This window comes from Halichoeres trimaculatus, unplaced genomic scaffold, assembly GCF_033239565.1.
Source record: "Halichoeres trimaculatus isolate MK-OKI-2021-1 unplaced genomic scaffold, fHalTri1.1 fHalTri1_scaffold_8, whole genome shotgun sequence".
Taxonomy (NCBI): Eukaryota; Metazoa; Chordata; class Actinopteri; order Labriformes; family Labridae; genus Halichoeres; species Halichoeres trimaculatus.
Genome location: NW_027437186.1, coordinates 14,348,386 through 14,365,885, shown reverse-complemented (window position 1 = coordinate 14,365,885; position 17,500 = coordinate 14,348,386). Strand labels below are relative to the sequence as shown.

At 39.5% G+C, this 17,500-nt stretch overlaps 1 protein-coding gene across 4 annotated transcripts in view; it reads right to left on the bottom strand.

The window, feature by feature from the left end:
* The window catches only part of LOC141794975 (spectrin beta chain, non-erythrocytic 1), a 116,999-nt gene that overhangs the window by 52,240 nt on the left and 47,259 nt on the right, over positions 1 to 17,500 (bottom strand). Inside the window, exon 1 of one of the 4 annotated variants that reach the window (XM_074675659.1) lies at positions 10,046 to 10,529. The exons of 2 other annotated variants lie outside the window; for them this stretch is intronic. In XM_074675659.1, coding sequence (XP_074531760.1) covers positions 10,046 to 10,292 — 247 coding nt within the window. In that variant the 5' untranslated portion in view covers positions 10,293 to 10,529. Of the gene's footprint in view, positions 1 to 10,045; positions 10,530 to 17,500 lie in introns of those variants that run through there. One more of the 4 variants, XM_074675660.1, reaches the window with a different exon arrangement.

Here is a 17,500-nt window from a genome sequence, read left to right as displayed (position 1 = left end):
AAAGTGGTTCACTGGAAGCAACAATACAGACCTTTAAGACAGACTTTTAAGTATCAAAGCATCTTAGTGTTCAAGTGTCAACACATCAAATCTGCTCTGATTTTCACGAGTTTAATTTCTAACAGGATGTTTTTTCCATACAGCTCACAGAACATTTAACCAGAAATGACCTACATATGAATAACATGACAGAGGTGAATTTCTCTGCTTTAGGTTTATATAAGCTGCAAACTGGGTTTCTTTGATGGTGAAAATGGAAGCAGGTCTAATCCTTTTTGCCTAATATCTGTGGAGAGTCCTGTCACTGTGGATCTGTGGATCAGCATGCAGGCAAGGAGAGGATTTAGAAATCTGCTTTTAACCAATAGTTTCAGCCAAAAGGAGGACTTATAGTGAAGGTAAAACTGCACAATAACAGCTTAGGTGGCTCAAAGTGAGCTCACATTGCTCCTAATGAGTGGGATGCTGAAAGAACTAGGGATGAACGGATACCGATCTTGGTATCGGGTATCGGTGTATCGGTGCCCCCAAAACTGGATCGGTATGGGTGGGAAAGGGGCCGATCCAGGCAAACAGCTCTATACTTTTTTTACGCTGGCGCTCTTGGCTACTTGATTTAAAATGTTACCTTCAATGCACTTTTTTTCTGCATTTTCAGTCTACAGGGTATAAAAGTTCACATTTTAATAGAATTTCTGTACATCCTGAAGCTTTGTTTTTACCAAAATAGTGCTAAAAATTTGAATTTTCTATAGTCTAAATAAATATCAATTTCAGTAATTCCATTCACTTATTTTTTGCCTTTTACCCAAAACATTGCCAGTCTTATCCCACAGTAGGGAATGCAGGTTATCATTAAACACTGGTATCAGATCAGTATGGACTGATACCCAAAGCCCAGGTATCTGTATCATTATTAGAACCAGAAAAGTTGGATCGGTGCATCCCTACATACCATGGCATTGCACATTGTACTCAGGTTGTTGCAACGCTATTTAATAAATGGCTTGAAATTGAGGATGTTTTGTTTGTTTTATGTTTTACAATGTGGCCTACTGTATAGGTATGGATTGGGTATCTGCACAATTAAATTTTAATGGATCGAATCGGATCAGAATGTAAAAAAGTGTATCGGCCCATATCTAGAAAAAAAACATAAAATACCCTCTGTGGAATAATTTTCCTGCTGCTGAGGAGACGGACTCAACATCGAACAGGCAGACAGCAGGAAACCGACGACTTCTTTCAACCAATCACAAGCCACAATGCTGAGCCTGTCAGAGCGTCAGCCAGTCGCACTGACCTCTGTCACTGTGCGAAATATGAGAGCAGAGTGTAAATGAATGGATCTGAACGAGCCACACACACAGTGCTGCAGTGTACTCCCATTGGAGAACAAGAGCCAGAATTAGGAACAGAGGACGATTCAGAGCACAATGACAGACTGACTCACTGACTACCAGCCTGAGGCCATATGTTTACTCAGCCAGAACTGTTTCACGGCTTATTCAAACAGTCAAACTTCAGTCACATATAGCTGCAGGTCTCTGGATGCTAGTCGTCCTCTCTTGGCTGCGTTAATCCCGTTGCTTACATCCAGACCAGGTGCCTTTAGCAGCTCACAGACAGGGAGACTCCCCTCAGAGCATGGTCAGTCTTCTCCTAATTTTCATTAACCCTCATCTTTATTTGTGTTTGCATACGACTGTCCACTTTGTAATGTCAAATAAACTGCCATAAGCAGAACTAAAAAAAACACATATACAATACTTTGGATGGAGATTACACCTGAACCATTTCTGGCCAATAGTTAAACTGTTTCAGCAGCTGCATTCATTCTTCACTGATTTCAAAAATATATGTAAATGTCCTTGAGAAAGACATAAAAAGGTTGTATTTTCCAAAGCAGATTGATTCAAGCACATCACAACAGAGAGTCCTTAAAACAAACACGTTAACTTTCAAAGCAGCCAACAATTCTACTGCCAATATCACGTTTTCCATAACTGAACCAAAACTCCTGCATGGGGCAAACTTTTGATTCCATTTAACATTCGGCTTTTTAAGATTAGTTTAGACAAAAACACACAACACAACACTTTGTGCGTGTTTCCTGGTGGCCTGCTGCTTCCTTCACTTTGTGACACTTCCATAGAGACTCCATGCCTCCCTCCTTCCTCCCTCTTTCCCTCTGTGTTGCTTTTTTCTGAACACATCAGCACACAAACAGCTTTTTAGGCTCGCTGTCAGAGAGGAAACCAGAGCTGACTTACAGATCTGTCACTTTCCCTCTGCTGTCAGCCAGCAGGAAACTAACTGGTGTCCATATAAATCAGCCGCTCTTCATTACAGTGACTGTGTTAACTTCACCACAGTGTCTGTTCGCCGCTGAATGACTCAAATTCCTCAGTGCTGAGAGAAGACAATCCCTCTGGGTGTGTGTGTGTGTGTGTGTGCGTGTTTGTGTGTCACTGTGATGCTAATGAAACTGCGTCAAAGTGTCACACCCATAAATCTTTATCTAATAACTTTTTCCTTGCATCATGGAGTTCATCTAATACCATGTAGAAAGCTTGTGACTGTTTGTTGAAAACATGGAACACATTTAGTGTGGCTAATACATCTGTTGCAGTTACAGTTTTGTCCGAACAACAATTTCTCACCTGCCAAAGTGAAATACTTGATTCTGATTGGTCAAAGCTGATAACACTATTTCAAAAACATCTGGATCAAATATCACTTGTTTTTAGGGGAAAAATAAGACCACTTGGGAGCATTGAAATTATGCTGCTGCCTCTTTCTGCGCCATACTGGATGTCTTTGTCCTCCTTTTTGTTTCTTCCAAATCTTTTAATTAATTTTTGCAGATAGTACAAAAATAAAGAAGTATGTCCAGAAATATTTCAGGTCATCTGCATATATGAAAGATATTACACAAAAAACAAACAAACAAAAAAAAACATTAACGTCATATCAGACAAAAGCCAAAAACAATAAACTAAAACACCTCTTCCACCCTTAATTCCCTGAGGTAGTTAATAATCAGTTCAGTAACAAAAACAAAAAAAAAAATACATATACACATAAAAAAACATATATATATATATATATACTTCTGTCATACTTTTTCAACAGAATAAATGTCAAAATAATTTTCAAATAATTTTTATTTTATCTTATTAATGGTTTTATAGGTTGGTAGCCTTTGACAAGATAATTCTAAGCAGCTAAAACTCTCTTCATTTTTCTTATTTTAACCTATAGGAGAAGTGACAAAGATTTAAATTTTTCTCTTCAGAGCGTCCTAATCAAGATAGGTAGCAACACGGACCAAGAGCAGCCATACATACCACCATCATAAAAAAATAGATGTCCACAAAGCAAACAAATATATGACTAACAGAGTAACAAAGGACATTTTTCTCCAAATCAGTCAAAATCACTGAGTTAAAGCAGGAGATCTACGGCCTGAAATTATTCAACATCACTGTAAAACCATAAAGTGAGAAATGTGAAGCTTCTGGTCTCAGGCTCTACCTGTCTTTGAAAAGATTCTGGGCAGACACAAGAAGTAGAAACATTTAGTATCAACCCATGTCTTAGATGAAGTCTCTGACTCTCATGTAAACAAAGAAACAGCAGAATATCTCTGTGGTTCATACAGTGAACTACTGCCTACTTCCAGGATTTCGCAATGAACATTAGTGTGTTAACTGCACATCTTTTTAAAACACCAAAAACAAAGTTATGCTGTAAAAGCCCCATGTTGTGTTAGTTAAATGTAAAAAGTTTATTTAATCAAGGTTTTCTGACTGAATCATGATGTTACTTGCTGCTTTATGTGATTTCTATACTGTTTATTATGATGCATCAAACACTACTCCCTATGTGTTAGCCATGATAAAGCTGATGGAGTTTTGATTCAGCTAACATCACAGTAATAAGTGTCTTTCTGTGTTAAAAATCACAGGTTGTTTGAATCAAATGTAACTAAATCGTATGGTAACGTGACACACACTAAGATCTGGAATACCCAGGTAACAGGTAGTGTCTACAATAATCACACTGATGTCATCATCGCTTCAAACCTAGTTGTTAATAATCTTTAAAAGCAAAAGCTGTTGTCTCCCTCAGTCATTTAATGTCTGTTTTTAGTGTCTAAAATACAGCCTGTCTTCAAGGGGGCTAAAGAAGTATTACTACATTCCTCATAAATGACACTGACAGAGGCGGTTAACCGTCACTAGGGAGCTGCAAATTTAAAAACAACCACAAATTTGTAAATGATAGTTCAGATAATTTCTACTACAGTTACAAACTGATATCATCTCACTGGCTTGTGGTTTGTGGGAACTTCTCCTTTTTTTAAAAATAGCTAATCAAATTAATTCTTCCTGTGCAGCTGACACACACACACAGACACACCGCCGTCATTGTCACATTCTTCGATGTGAATTTATGTTTTTCTACATTTTGGCTCAGACAAGCTCCGCCCCCTCTCTGGTGCTGCGAGCATGCTCATTGGAGCATTAAAATCAAAGACTCTCTTCATGCTCCAAATCAGCATTAGACCTACAAGATGATAAAACGCACATGGGCCATGCACGCACACACACACAGCACCTCTGTTCAGCCTCAGACTGTCACACACACTCTGTCTAAAAAACAGGAACCCCTTCCTCTAACACTGCCTCGTGTCACCTTCAGCCCAGACCCTCAACAATGACTCCATTCTCTCTCAGTAACTGATACTGCCCGCTCCACCTCTGCTCAAGGTTTCTGAAATTGTTACCATGTTGTCAGTTTTTAGAGGACTGAAAGTCACCACAAACATGAAGCCATATGAGACGTATACTAATGTTTTTTTCTGTTTTCAAGGTAGAACAAAATGTTTCTTTTTTATGTAGAAAAAGAACAAGGTTACTGCTCTAGACCTCAAGACAGCAAAACTCAATTTTCACAGAATGATTTGTGCAGAAAATAGGTTCTGTTGGTGAACACAGGCCCTAAATGTTTTAATGACTACAAGGTCCATGTTTCTGTTGGATATTATTCAATAAAGAATCAGTCAATAGTGAAATCAAATATAGACAACAACGTGTCTGTTATTGCTAAGATAATTAAAGACACATCAGAATTAAAATACACTTTTTTATCATCAAAGATCATGTTAAATTGAGGTGACCTTCCCCTGCTCAAAACTCGACACTGATGATGTAGGATGAGCAGCAGTGAAGCATTCCTTCTTCCCGCCTTTGTTTGAGTTTTATCAGGACCAGACGGCTGAAGCCTCCTTTTAATTTCACTAAGAGGATGGAGGGAGGGGAGGGGACCAAGGAGGGAGCAGGAGATGATCGGGGCAATGACAGATGCCCTGCAGAAGCTCATGAAACATTGATGAGACGAAGGAGGAGGAAGAGTAGACAACGAGAGGACGGAGGGGTGGATTAACACCTTTTAAATGGACAGAAAAGAACATGTGGTTTGATCACTTTTGTGCCTTCCAGTCCATGTTAGACACACCCCCTCCCCTCTGTTAATCCTCACCCCACCCCTCACACACGCACACATACACACACAATATGTATCGACACACGTAGAGCTCAGGGACTCCTAAACCATGAAGACGTCTGCTGATTGGCTGGCTCAGGAGAACACAGGAAAGAGGGGGATGATGGGAGCAGAGAGGCATGGTGGTTTTGTTTTGAAAGCATGGCTGTCGCAGCTCTGTGCGTGCTGATCATGTCTTAATCGAACAAGACGGTTAGCGTGTTTGAACCAGCCATCACTTATTTAGTATCTGATGGATAATTTTGTCATGATCTACATATCAAATGAATGGGGGATGAAGCCCCATCCACAATGAATTCAAAACACAAAGGACGGGAGGCTTATATAAAGAATGTCATAAAAAATTATTGAGTTATCAATAAACATGGCTTCTATTATTGATACATTTATTTTTATAGAAGAAATGTTTGTACATGAAGCATAATTTTTTTGTAGAACATAGTGTTACCCATCTATAACAGCAGACGTTCATCTACCATCCATCATTTATCCTGTTTCCTTTGTTCACGTCCAGTTCTTGCAACTACTGCCAAAAAAATCACAACAATGACCATTATCTTGAATAACATTGATATTTATGAAAATATACCTTGATAACATTGTCTGTTTACTTGTGCAAGGTGATAATGTAATTATTAACCTGTGGTTTGAACCTCAACCGGGTGAAACAAGACAACCACAAAGTATGTCAGGACAGGCTGCAGGCTGAGCATCTGCTAATCATAGCTACAGTGTTACAGTGCTGTGTATTTATTAGCTGAAGCTAGCAGCTTGCAACTTCCTGACCACAGACATTTGTAGATGAAAAAGGAAGTTTATCAAAATAAAGGGATTTGTGGCTGGCAGGGCTTTGGGTAAACTGCTGCAGCACCTGATGAAGTTCCTCTGAGCACTGTTTTCATGACAAAGTCGATCAAAAAACATTTTAATTTAGACATTTTTTTCCATCTTTCTGTGTTCAGGTGATATAGACGCATATAAACTGCATAATAAGAGTTTTACAGTGTCTTTTACCTCATCCTGCACGCCCCTCTACATAAACCGCTCCCTTGAGTCTCTTCAGGAGGTGATTTGATGACTAGTTTACCTCCGTAATTGCCTGATTTCAAGCAGGAGACGGTCGCTCAATACTCTCCATAACGAGGAAGAAGTGCTGCTCCTTTCCTTTTCTGTCTCCACCCTCTCACATCTAAAGCTCTTTACACAGCAATAATCACTGACTGTGTCCATATTCACCTCCCCACTGGGGATTGAACCAACAGTCTTTTGGATGAGAGTGGCTGCTCTTAACCACCTGAGCCACATGAGACAGCACATGAATTTTTATCTCTGAATGCCTCCTAGACCTATTAATCTGTTCTGAGGAGTAAAGGCATGAGAGGGAGGAACAGGGTTTTATTCAGACCCGATCATTAAATGTCAGGAGTTTTTGCACTCGACAGGAGCGATAAACAGCATTCTGTTGAGAAGTTGAAGAAATAACACATGACAATGTTTATCCACAAACTGTGCTAGCAATCACTGAGTTTTAATTGGACTACACTTTTTTAATTTGTGTGATCATTTGCAATAAGACTTAATTTATTTAACAAACCAGTAAATTAAAATAAAAAAGTTTCTCTTAAAATCTCCTGATAGACCGCTTCCCGTAACATATACAGGACAAATATTTAGATCTTTAGGTTACCAGAAATGACAGGACTTATCATAGCTGATATAAAACCATGAATGCAGCTCCCCTGAAGTGATGCCAAAACCTTTAGAGCTCCCCCTAGTGGCTTGCTACAGCACCCCCCCCATTTCAGCAGATAGGACATGGGTCAAATAAAAAACAGGAATACATGTCCATTTTTTAAAATTAGAAATAGATGGCATACACAATACTCACAAAAAAAATGACTTCTGCTGATTTCTTATTAAATGGATTTTTCATTCATGAGATGATAATTTTTCTTGTCATAACAGTGTGAATTTCTTTCAAACTTTGGATGGTAAATATAGAATTGTACACTCTAGTAACAAGCTTTCATAGCAAAAATGTTAAGAAATCCATCATTCATCATTTATCCTTTCATACCTGTGTTCTCAGCATATTAACAAACCTAAATACTATGTGTCAATTAAAAGACCGAGTGCAATTTTCAACCTGAAGCTGCATTAATATTTAATTGAGCAACAAAAATCAGAAGATTTGTGACCTGGTATGGAATAACTTGGATTGAAAGCAATGAAGTGTTGTCATAACTTTTTAAGTGCTTTTCAGCCCCTCATTTATCATGAAGACAAGCTTTTATACACCAGAACAAATAAACACACCTTCATCTCCGGGATGAAGCAGATCACTTTATGACATCTTAAAGATAACAGAAAAGCTAACCTGCTTCTCCAAACAAACCAAAGTCAAAACTTTAACGATAAACGTTGGAGATAAGACTGCCAATGATGCAACGCAATATTTTTACTACCACTGTGGCTCCTCTTTGATATGGTTATTTAGCAACAGCCCATGTTTATAAGGGTATTACATAAGCATCCACTCCTTCTGAAACAAACGTTTCTCAGCCTACAGCTTCACAAACCCTCTGCTGAGACAGCCTTCACTTGGTCTCGAGCCAAGGAGCCACTTTGGGATGGGATTGAGGACCGGCATTGAGGGTTTCTGGGTATCAATTCATTGATGAGGCTGCAAACAGTAAAACAGCTCCAATAACCTTCAGCTAAATTCAGCCTGACCATAAATTCACTCCCTGGGGTTCACCTTGAAGAAAGTCCTGGAACTAAAAGCTTTTATTGATGACAATCATCGAATGTTGAGTTTGTTGTTTAAGTATAACTCAGTCTGTGAGCCTCAAAGAGTCCCCTTGGTAAATGTCTTGAAGCACAAGTCTTACATCACATCAAAGGTTATTTCAGGATACTCGGCATATAGAGCAGGTCTAGATTTTACTCTTTGTTGCTTTATTTTTTGAGGCCTAACATGAATCCAGAGCGAGCATGAATATGGTGACGTTTGGAGGCAGCTGCATGGAAAAACTATCTTTTGTAGACAGAGACTTTGAGCAGAAGCAGACCGAGTGGGGGAAAGCCATCAACAGCAGCTGGGTGCTGAAGTGATATTAACTCCCAACAATCATCATCTCTACTTGGATCATGTAACTGTAAAAAGTGTTTCATCATGGCGTGTTTACCAAAAATGTGACACATAATAAGGAACCTAAATGAATTAGGTCATCACCTCCCTTAAAATACCCTTGTTGTATGCAAAACCAAAAGAACATTTCCTTGTTAATTTGTTCTCTTAAGTTTTGTTTTTCCAACTTAAACCAGGAAGTTGTTTCACACACTTAAATGACTGGGTGCAAGGTCCAGTGGATATTGATCCAACTAAGAAATTATGAGCCCTTGTGTTAACTAGAGTCTTCATTCATTATTAAGACATGCCAGCAGGAACAGAGAGAAGTACTGGATCCCTCAGCTATCTGTTTGCCATGATGTAAACTGTTAAAACTGTATAAACTGCTCCTAAACTTCAGCTTTGAATTCAAGTTGCATTTTTCAACTAAATCTGACTGATTTTTATTTAGTGATTGTAGTCACTGAGATATATCAGGCTCTTTCTACAGACACAGCATGTCTCATTCCCCAGAAACTTTACTTGAAAAGTGACTAACAGCCAACACCCAATGGACAAAAAGGTCCCTGGTTGGATCACAGCTACGTGAAGAAATGTGGGTGTGCCAGCTGACTGAGAAACACTCATGTCATTCTTCAGCAATGTGCCTCTTGCTGCCCTTCAGCAAGGCATTAAACCTATCCGGCTGGTTCACTTCTGTCTGTGTGACTTTATGAATGTGAAGCAGGGTGGGTCTCTGATACAGAGAGAGCTCAATGAGATAAGGTCAGAGCTGCTGACTCAGGCAAGCTGGGAATCTGATAAAAGTACAGCCATGATTAAACGTCAGTCAAACACGAATGGTCACATACAGATTTTATTATTTATGACACTTAACTCCAGTGCCAAGTTTTCATAATCACTCAACAGGCTTGTGGTTTCTTTTTTAAGTTTTCTAATCAACCTGGGGCTGAATCAAGAGAAGCTCAAAACTGATCAAGGCTGATTTTAGACTTTTTGTTACCAGTACAAAGCTGCTCATGACTTTCTGTTTGTCTGAGAGTTTCATGTTTTTCAGGCCATCGCCCAGAGTTCATCAATGACACACTTTTTAAAAGCTGCCAATATTCTGATTGCACTTGTTGAAGGTTTCCTGGCTGTTACTTTGGACCTCCTGAAATTTTTTCTAGGAATTCAACCCCCTTCCTGTGTTTCACGTCCTTTAAGTCACTTATAAGATGACTGCTCTATATGCATATACCACTGAAGCTGTCCCTAAACCAAAACCACCATGATGTCTTCCTCCTATTCAAGTCTTCTTGGGACATTTGTTCAGATTTCTGAGGTGAGCTCCAATCTTACCTTGAAGCTGTTTAAACCTTCCCTCCAGTTGGTTGTAGTTGAAGGCAGCCTGGCCTGAAAACCCAGGGCCTGGACTGGGTCCCCTGATGGGGCTGAGGCTGGGGCTTGGAGCCCTGATAGGACTTGCATGAGATGGGCCTGGCCCTCCTGACGATGGAGAGAGAGGGCCGGCATAGTCCATGGTTGGGGAGAGAGGGCCGGGGGATAAGGGGCCAGGAAGGCTGCTGGTGGCGCTCTGTAGCTCCATGATGAAACTCCAGAGAAAACAGGGAACAATTCAGAAAAGTTCAGTCCAAAGAGGCATCGGAGAAAGACTGAGAGGGGAAATTTTCCAGTTCCCGAGCGTATGGAACAGTTCACAGTTACATCAAGTTGACTTGGTAAGAAGAAACCAGAGTTGGAGCTTTGCTGCTCAAGTTTCAACAGTTTCAGGACCCGTCCAAGAGGATAAACTTGAGCTCTCAAGAGAATGAAAGTTTCTGCAGCACCAAGAGCTTAAGTTGAGAGTCCAAATATGTCCAGTGAAACAAAGACAGTAGTTTACAAAAGCAGAAAACAAGATCCCAGAGGAAAAAAAGATTAAGTAATCTCAAATGATGAACCTGAGTTTCAAAGCACTGGAGCTTCAGATAATGTAGAAAAATAATCCCAGATTCAGCTGCAGTCCCAACAGAGACACTTCCTTGGCAGCAGGGCTGAACGATGGAGGAAAAGCGGCACACGAGATGAGCCTTACAGTCCCTTTCTCTGTTTCAGTGTCTCACCAGTGTAAGGGCAGGAATTGCTGGCTCAGCAGACGCACCACAGAGGCGACGGCGGTGGCAGCATCATGCTTCTGTTTGCTCCCCATCCATCCATCTGTCAGTGTCCTCACATATCACACCTCCTCTCCACTCAGGAATCCACCCATCCTCCGCCGACGGAGAGAGCAGCACAATGAAAAGGTGGAGCGCAGAGCGCCGCAGAGAGAGGGAGAGGATAGGAGGAAGAGGAGGAGATGGAGGGTGGTAGAGAATGAAAGCGTGGGTTTGTCCTCCAGCAGCAGCAGCAGCAGCAGCAGCTCGCAGACACTGAAAACACCTTTCAGACAGAGGGAGAGTCGAGGGGGGAGGGGCTGACAGAGGGAGCAGCTACTCCTCCCAGCAGCCAATCAAAGCCTCTGCTTTATGAGATGATGTCATTGACTGTTTAGCATAAGGGGCGGGCGAGAGAGAAAGACAAACAGAGACAGAGCTGAAGGCTGACTGTTTCTGTTCACACTTAAGATTATATCAGACAGACCTGTTAAAGCAACTAATGAAACTAATTAAAAATGCAGGTGAGTAAATGGATTCAAGGTTTTGTTCAAATCCCAAGTTTAACCTGATAATAGAGACACTTAGTTTTAAATTTAGTTGAAAATTTCAGTGACTTTCATTTTATATTATTTTAGCTTTTGAACAAAAACACAGAAAATGGTGGGAAGGGTTTTACTTCAAACATTCAACTTTACTTTCAGTGGGAGGAAAAAGACAACAATATAAAAAAACAAGATTTTCAAAAAGTTGAAGTCAAATAGTCATACAATATAATGTCATTTCAGTATCTTTGCATGTTATTAGAAAACTATAAAATCACTCAGAGAGCACAGACCTGCACCAAGCATATTGTGATTGTCACGCAACACTTTAGTCCTACTTTAATGTTATACTCCCTTTCAGCAGACTGTCTGCTACAATTTGGTGTTAGTTACAGGTTTGTATGAGAATTTGTTACCTGACAATGTTGACGATTTTGATGGCCCAGTACATATTTCATGTTCCATATCTTAGTATCCAGAATATTTCCAGGATTTGGATCGTACTTTTACATCTGTCAGAAATTATGGTGACCTTGTCTTGTATTGTTTTACAAAGCAATCTGACTTTTTTTGGTGGACTTATATACACATATGATTAAAACAGCCCTATCTCACAATGATAAAGAATCCTTTAAAAAAATCCTGGATCCAGACGGTGATCTGGATCACCTCCAAAATTTAGATTAGTTTGTTTCTTTAGTGTCTACTATGTCAACTGCCAAATTGTGAGGCAGAGGATGTGATTGGTAGATGGTTATGACAAGTGGGACATGTGATGTTCGTAGCGCAGCTCAAGCTGTCGGCCTGAACTAGCTCACAGACTTTGCTCCATTTATGAGAGTGTTTTTGTAAAATAATTTGTTCAGGTTTTAACAGTTGTCAGCAATTAGACCTGTGCCCCCTAATAGTGTTTTTTTTTGTACTGACAGCACCAAACACAATTTTACAGTGCTTCTATAAATACAAACTTTTCCAGGTTTCAAAATTTATCTTTCAGCTTTCCCTGATGTTGGCTCTTGAAGGCACATAGAAGTTAAAAACAACAGTGTTGTGGAGTTGCTTCAAGCAGCCATGATAAAAAAAATAGGAGGAGAACAGTAGCTAGGCTAACATTTAAAAAATAGACAACATGTTGTGAAGATGAAGACTTTTTTCTTTTTTTTTTGTTGTTGAGGCTGATTTTTTTACACATGACAAGAAAGTAGCTGAAAACTCAGTGGAAAGTTATTAATTTATTAAACGTTTGCCAGTAGAGAGACAAGTATGTTAGCATGTAAACTGATGACACACTAAAGTATTGATAGCCTTACATAATTTGTAACGCTTGTTCTTATCTGCAGGCTATCAAACAGCAACAACAATAACGCCTGTGTTCTTCAGTAAAACTTTGTGCACAACAGACAGAAAGTTAATGTTTTAGAAAACTAAACTTGCAAGTGTGTAAAATGTTGCAGAAAATTTTGATTCTTGGGGACTGAAAATTCACAGAGGGAAGCACGCACACAGATACACACATGCCAAGGACACACCATGTGAAAATGTTTTTTCTGTTTTGCCTTAATTTGTCCTGTCGTTGTGGCAGTTACTGCTCCATCATGCTAATAAGAGTAAATCAGCAGACATAAGACTGTGGTGAGGGGATGATCTGTACTGAGAAAAGGTGAACAGCGTGAGTATGTGTGTGTGTGTGTGTGTGTGTGTGTGTGTGTGTGTGTGTGTGTGTGTGTGTGTGTGTGTGTGTGTGTGTGTGTGTGTGTGTGTGTGTGTGTGTGTGTGTGTGTGTGTAAGGATTTCTGCATTTTTGTTCGAGCTCATGGTTCAAACACAGACATCCAAACATCCTGAGAATATCTGAGCTCTAATATTAGAGCCTGTTGTGGAGATGTTCTTCCTGTCTCAGCCCTGCCGGCACTTCCTGTTTGATCCCCCTGTCTATCAACACACACACACACACACACACACACACACACACACACACACACACAAACACACACACACACACACACACACACACACACACACACACACACACACACACACACACACACACACACACACACACACACACACACACACACACACTCATCAAGAATCAATTTGGAGCTTTGGTTCAGGAAAACACTGCAGGTTTGGGAAGAAGGTGGAGACACAAGCAAATCTAACTGATTGGAGTAGATCCGACTTCCTCAAGAACTAAATGCACGCTAAAGTAGCAAGCCAAGAGGTCATGAGTTCAGAGGTCATGACATCAAGACAATACACGGAACAAATATTCACATGACCCTGAAGTAACCACAGAAAACATTGAAGAAACAAGCATTGTTTTGCTGTATATAACTAAAATCTGTAAAAGGTTCATCTGCTCAATTCTACGAAAGATGGATCTAAGATGATCTTAAACTCACCACACAAAAATCAAGTCACAGGGAAGAGGTTAAAGGTCAAAGAGTGCCTGTAGGAAAGATTTTATTCACCTCCAAAATTACAAATGAAGCATTTGGATTAAAAAGGGGCAAACTCCAGCAAGAGATAGTTTCACCTTACAAGTAGTTTGTTTCTAAGAAAAATAAAATAAAAACTGCTACTTTTTAATGATTTAAATGGAAACAAATATAGCATTGATTTCTTTTTTTGGTTACATTTTTAACTTAAGTTTGTTTCTAGCAGTATAAGACTATTTTACTGTTTCTTTTCTTTTTTTTTGAGATGTTGAATAATTGAGGGAGTGTAATCTGGGGGTTGGAGAGTTAATAATCAAGGTATTATCTCAAGATACCAACATAATTGGCTTGTTATCTAAAAAAGTTTTGACCTCTTAAGACTTCTAATCTGAAATTAGGACCCCTGTACAAAAGTGGATGAGGATTCCTTCAGGACCACAGACTGTAGACAGTAAACTGTACTTTAATCTCTGTTCAGATATGAACTACCTTGGAGACATGGCAGTCATCTTAAAGGCTTGGGTCTCCAAATAAACCAGAAAAAGTTTCACAAAAATCTTGAACTAAAAAAAAAGTATGTTGCTGTCTTGGCATGAGTCATTGAGTTTAGTCTCTGCATAGAGGATTAAATAGTTCATTGATTTTTGATTTTGGTCAAAAACTAGTGGATGCATTTATTCATTCAGGCCATGGCAAGCAATCTTGAAAATCAAAAAATGCTCCGATGCTATGTAAGAACAGTGTAAAGTAAATGGATATTTAATATGAAGTGTGCCTGTATTGCAGGACAGGATATTCTGCCATTTTTAGTTTTGGGAGGTGTTGAGAAGATCTGTCAATCTGTGTCCGCTCACTGTCAGTATTTCCCCACTGCCAAGACCAGCCTGAAACAGAAACTCATAATTTTGTGAGTGTCAAAAGTCAGAGCCTTTCTCTTGGGACTGATTTAATTTGGGGAATTTGTGGCTAAGTTGTTCCTGTAGTTTGCGGTTCAGAATTAATCATTGCTATTGGGTTTTGACCAATCATAATTAAGTATTCAACACCACAGAGTATAAATTTGAGAGACTAAATACATTCAGACCCTTTTCTGCTGCCAAAGAGTTTCAAACAATACTCATGTCACAGCATGATACAACATGTACTTTTATAATCCTGGAAAATAGAATCAAATATGGATTTCTTAGGAGATATCTAACTAAAAAAAGAAGATTGTAATCTGAAAACTTGGCTATTAGAGTGAGGCTGAGGCTTAAACAGCACCTTAATTTGAAAAATGAAGTCAGAAGTAGAAGCCTTCACTCCCTAAATGACTAAGCAGCCATCAGTTCGGAGTTCAGAGGTCAGGGGTGACCACAAACAGACAACAGATGGAGAAAATGTTTCTGCAGCTGACAGAAACAGTCAGGAACCTTCTTTATGTTCTGTTGATTATCTGTACATGACAACGTGTCCTCTGCTGCCTACATGTTGAGCATCACGCCATGTTTCCTGCCATCATCTGGCTTCCTCGTGGTTCGGCCCCTCAGGGCGGCCCCACCATCAAACCAAACGCAGCATTCATCCAGCTGGAGCAGTCAGACCTCTGGATCCGCTCACAATCTCATAGAGGGCGCCTCAGGGACTGAACAGTAACACTTTTTACTGGGTCAAAAGCTGCTGCGATAAAAGTCTTTATTTCAGAGACTCTGAAAAATCTTCAGCCACCCTGATTACCTCTCAGCAGAAACAATGTGTGTTTTTAGAGTTCAAACTTCTGTTACAGCAGTGCTGAATTTCACATCGACGTGCCGAATCACCCTTCTGACCGCACAGAGACATTCCTGTGAGGTCAGAGCAGCAAATAACAGGGCCAAGGGCAGCCACGTTGGATGACAAAACAGTCAAACTCTGTGTTGAGGTAAGGGACTTTTCCCTGTCAGCAGTGAGAAATTAACAGCTCATATTTCGATCTATTTGAGTCCAAACTGCGAGATTTTGGTGGAAAATGTGGAAAAAATATGCACTCTGCCTGTATTTTTATTTGTCACAGATAACTTCAATTTGTATAGTTAACACATTTTAATGCCTGTCCCTTTCTTTTTTCTTCATTTTGTTGATTTTTCATCAATTTTTCTGCTCAGACATAAAGACAAGAAAAAAGATGGAATAAAGATGTGTATTCACTGTCACTCTTTCTGATGTCTTTAAAACCACCAACATGTTTTATAAAAACAGACGCACCAACATTCCCAGCATTCCACCATCTGGTCCTCTGAAAAGGAAGTGAGACCCATATACTCCTGTGTGTGTGTGTGTGTGTGTGTGTGTGTGTGTGTGTGTGTGTGTGTGTGTGTGTGTGTGTGTGTGTGTGTGTGTGTGTGTGTGTGTGTGTGTGTGTGTTTCTCTCTGTGGGGAACCTGGACTATTCCTGGTTCTAATTATGGAGCGGCTGACTGAGTCGCCACCGCTTCAGAGCTCCAGATTTTCTGCTCTGATGGATAACTACACAGAACTCCAAAACAATTAATACTTAGTACATTATTTCAAAAAGTACTCATAACCAATACATAGATAATAAGCTGACATAAAAACTGTGTTTGACTTGATGCTGAAATAATTTTTATTTATCCTGATGGATGTTTGGTTTGACTGAACTATTGGAATATTTAATGCAATGGTTGTTGTTCGAGTTTGTCTTGATACCCAGCTGTTAAAATGATGAATTCTCATGGTTTAAAACTACATAACAATGGTAATTCATGGACAACCTGATCACACAAGTCCTTTCATATCAATCCACAGAAAGGAGTCGTCACATTTCATATCTGCTAATTTCAGGCTGATTTTTTGAGTGTGGAAATGATGACAGTGATATTCACAAATCAGCAGATTAACGTTTAACCTACTCATCAATTTCAGTGTTGACTGTAATACTCACCCGTCCGACTGGTAAGCTTTGTCTTGTACTGCTGCTCACCCTGTCAAGCTCCTGATGTGCAAAATCATCTGTTCACTGTTCATTATTCTTTACTTGACTCAAATATTTTTTCACTTTGCAACCACCAAATCAACCAATTGTTAATAAGATTCAAATTTCACAGTCTAATAATGAGACCGTGGAATATATCTTTTTATAACCCAGAAACAGACAATGTTTGTTAACCTAATATTTAAAAAATGTCAAAAAGTGATTAGAGGTACACAGTGGTTAAGTGGTTTGCCTTTTTGGACGGAGGAGTTCTCCGGGTTTTGATTCTAACCTGTGACTCCTTTTCCTGCATGTCTCCTCACACTCTGTCTCCTGGTTTCCTGCTCTGTCCACTGTCCCATTCTCTCCAAATAAAGATGTCAAACACCCAAATATCAAACTCTGAAAAAAGAAAAATGTGAGCTGACATTTTATGGTCTGTGACAATTGTGCCTTGGTTGACATACAGTCTTTCTCTGAACACATTTGCTGTTGCATAGAGCTGCATTTTCTAGCTCATCAAAAATATTTTATGTATAAAAATAGGCAGAACTTTGTATGCAGAACTTTATACTTTGAATGCTTTTAACTCACATTGTACAACATTAATTGACTTTAGACAATATTGTGAAAAGAATGATGTTGCTACAAATCCGTACTCTACTTAGCTCTGCCATCACAAGAACAAGAACAAGAGGTTCTTGTTTATCCATTCAACATCCAAA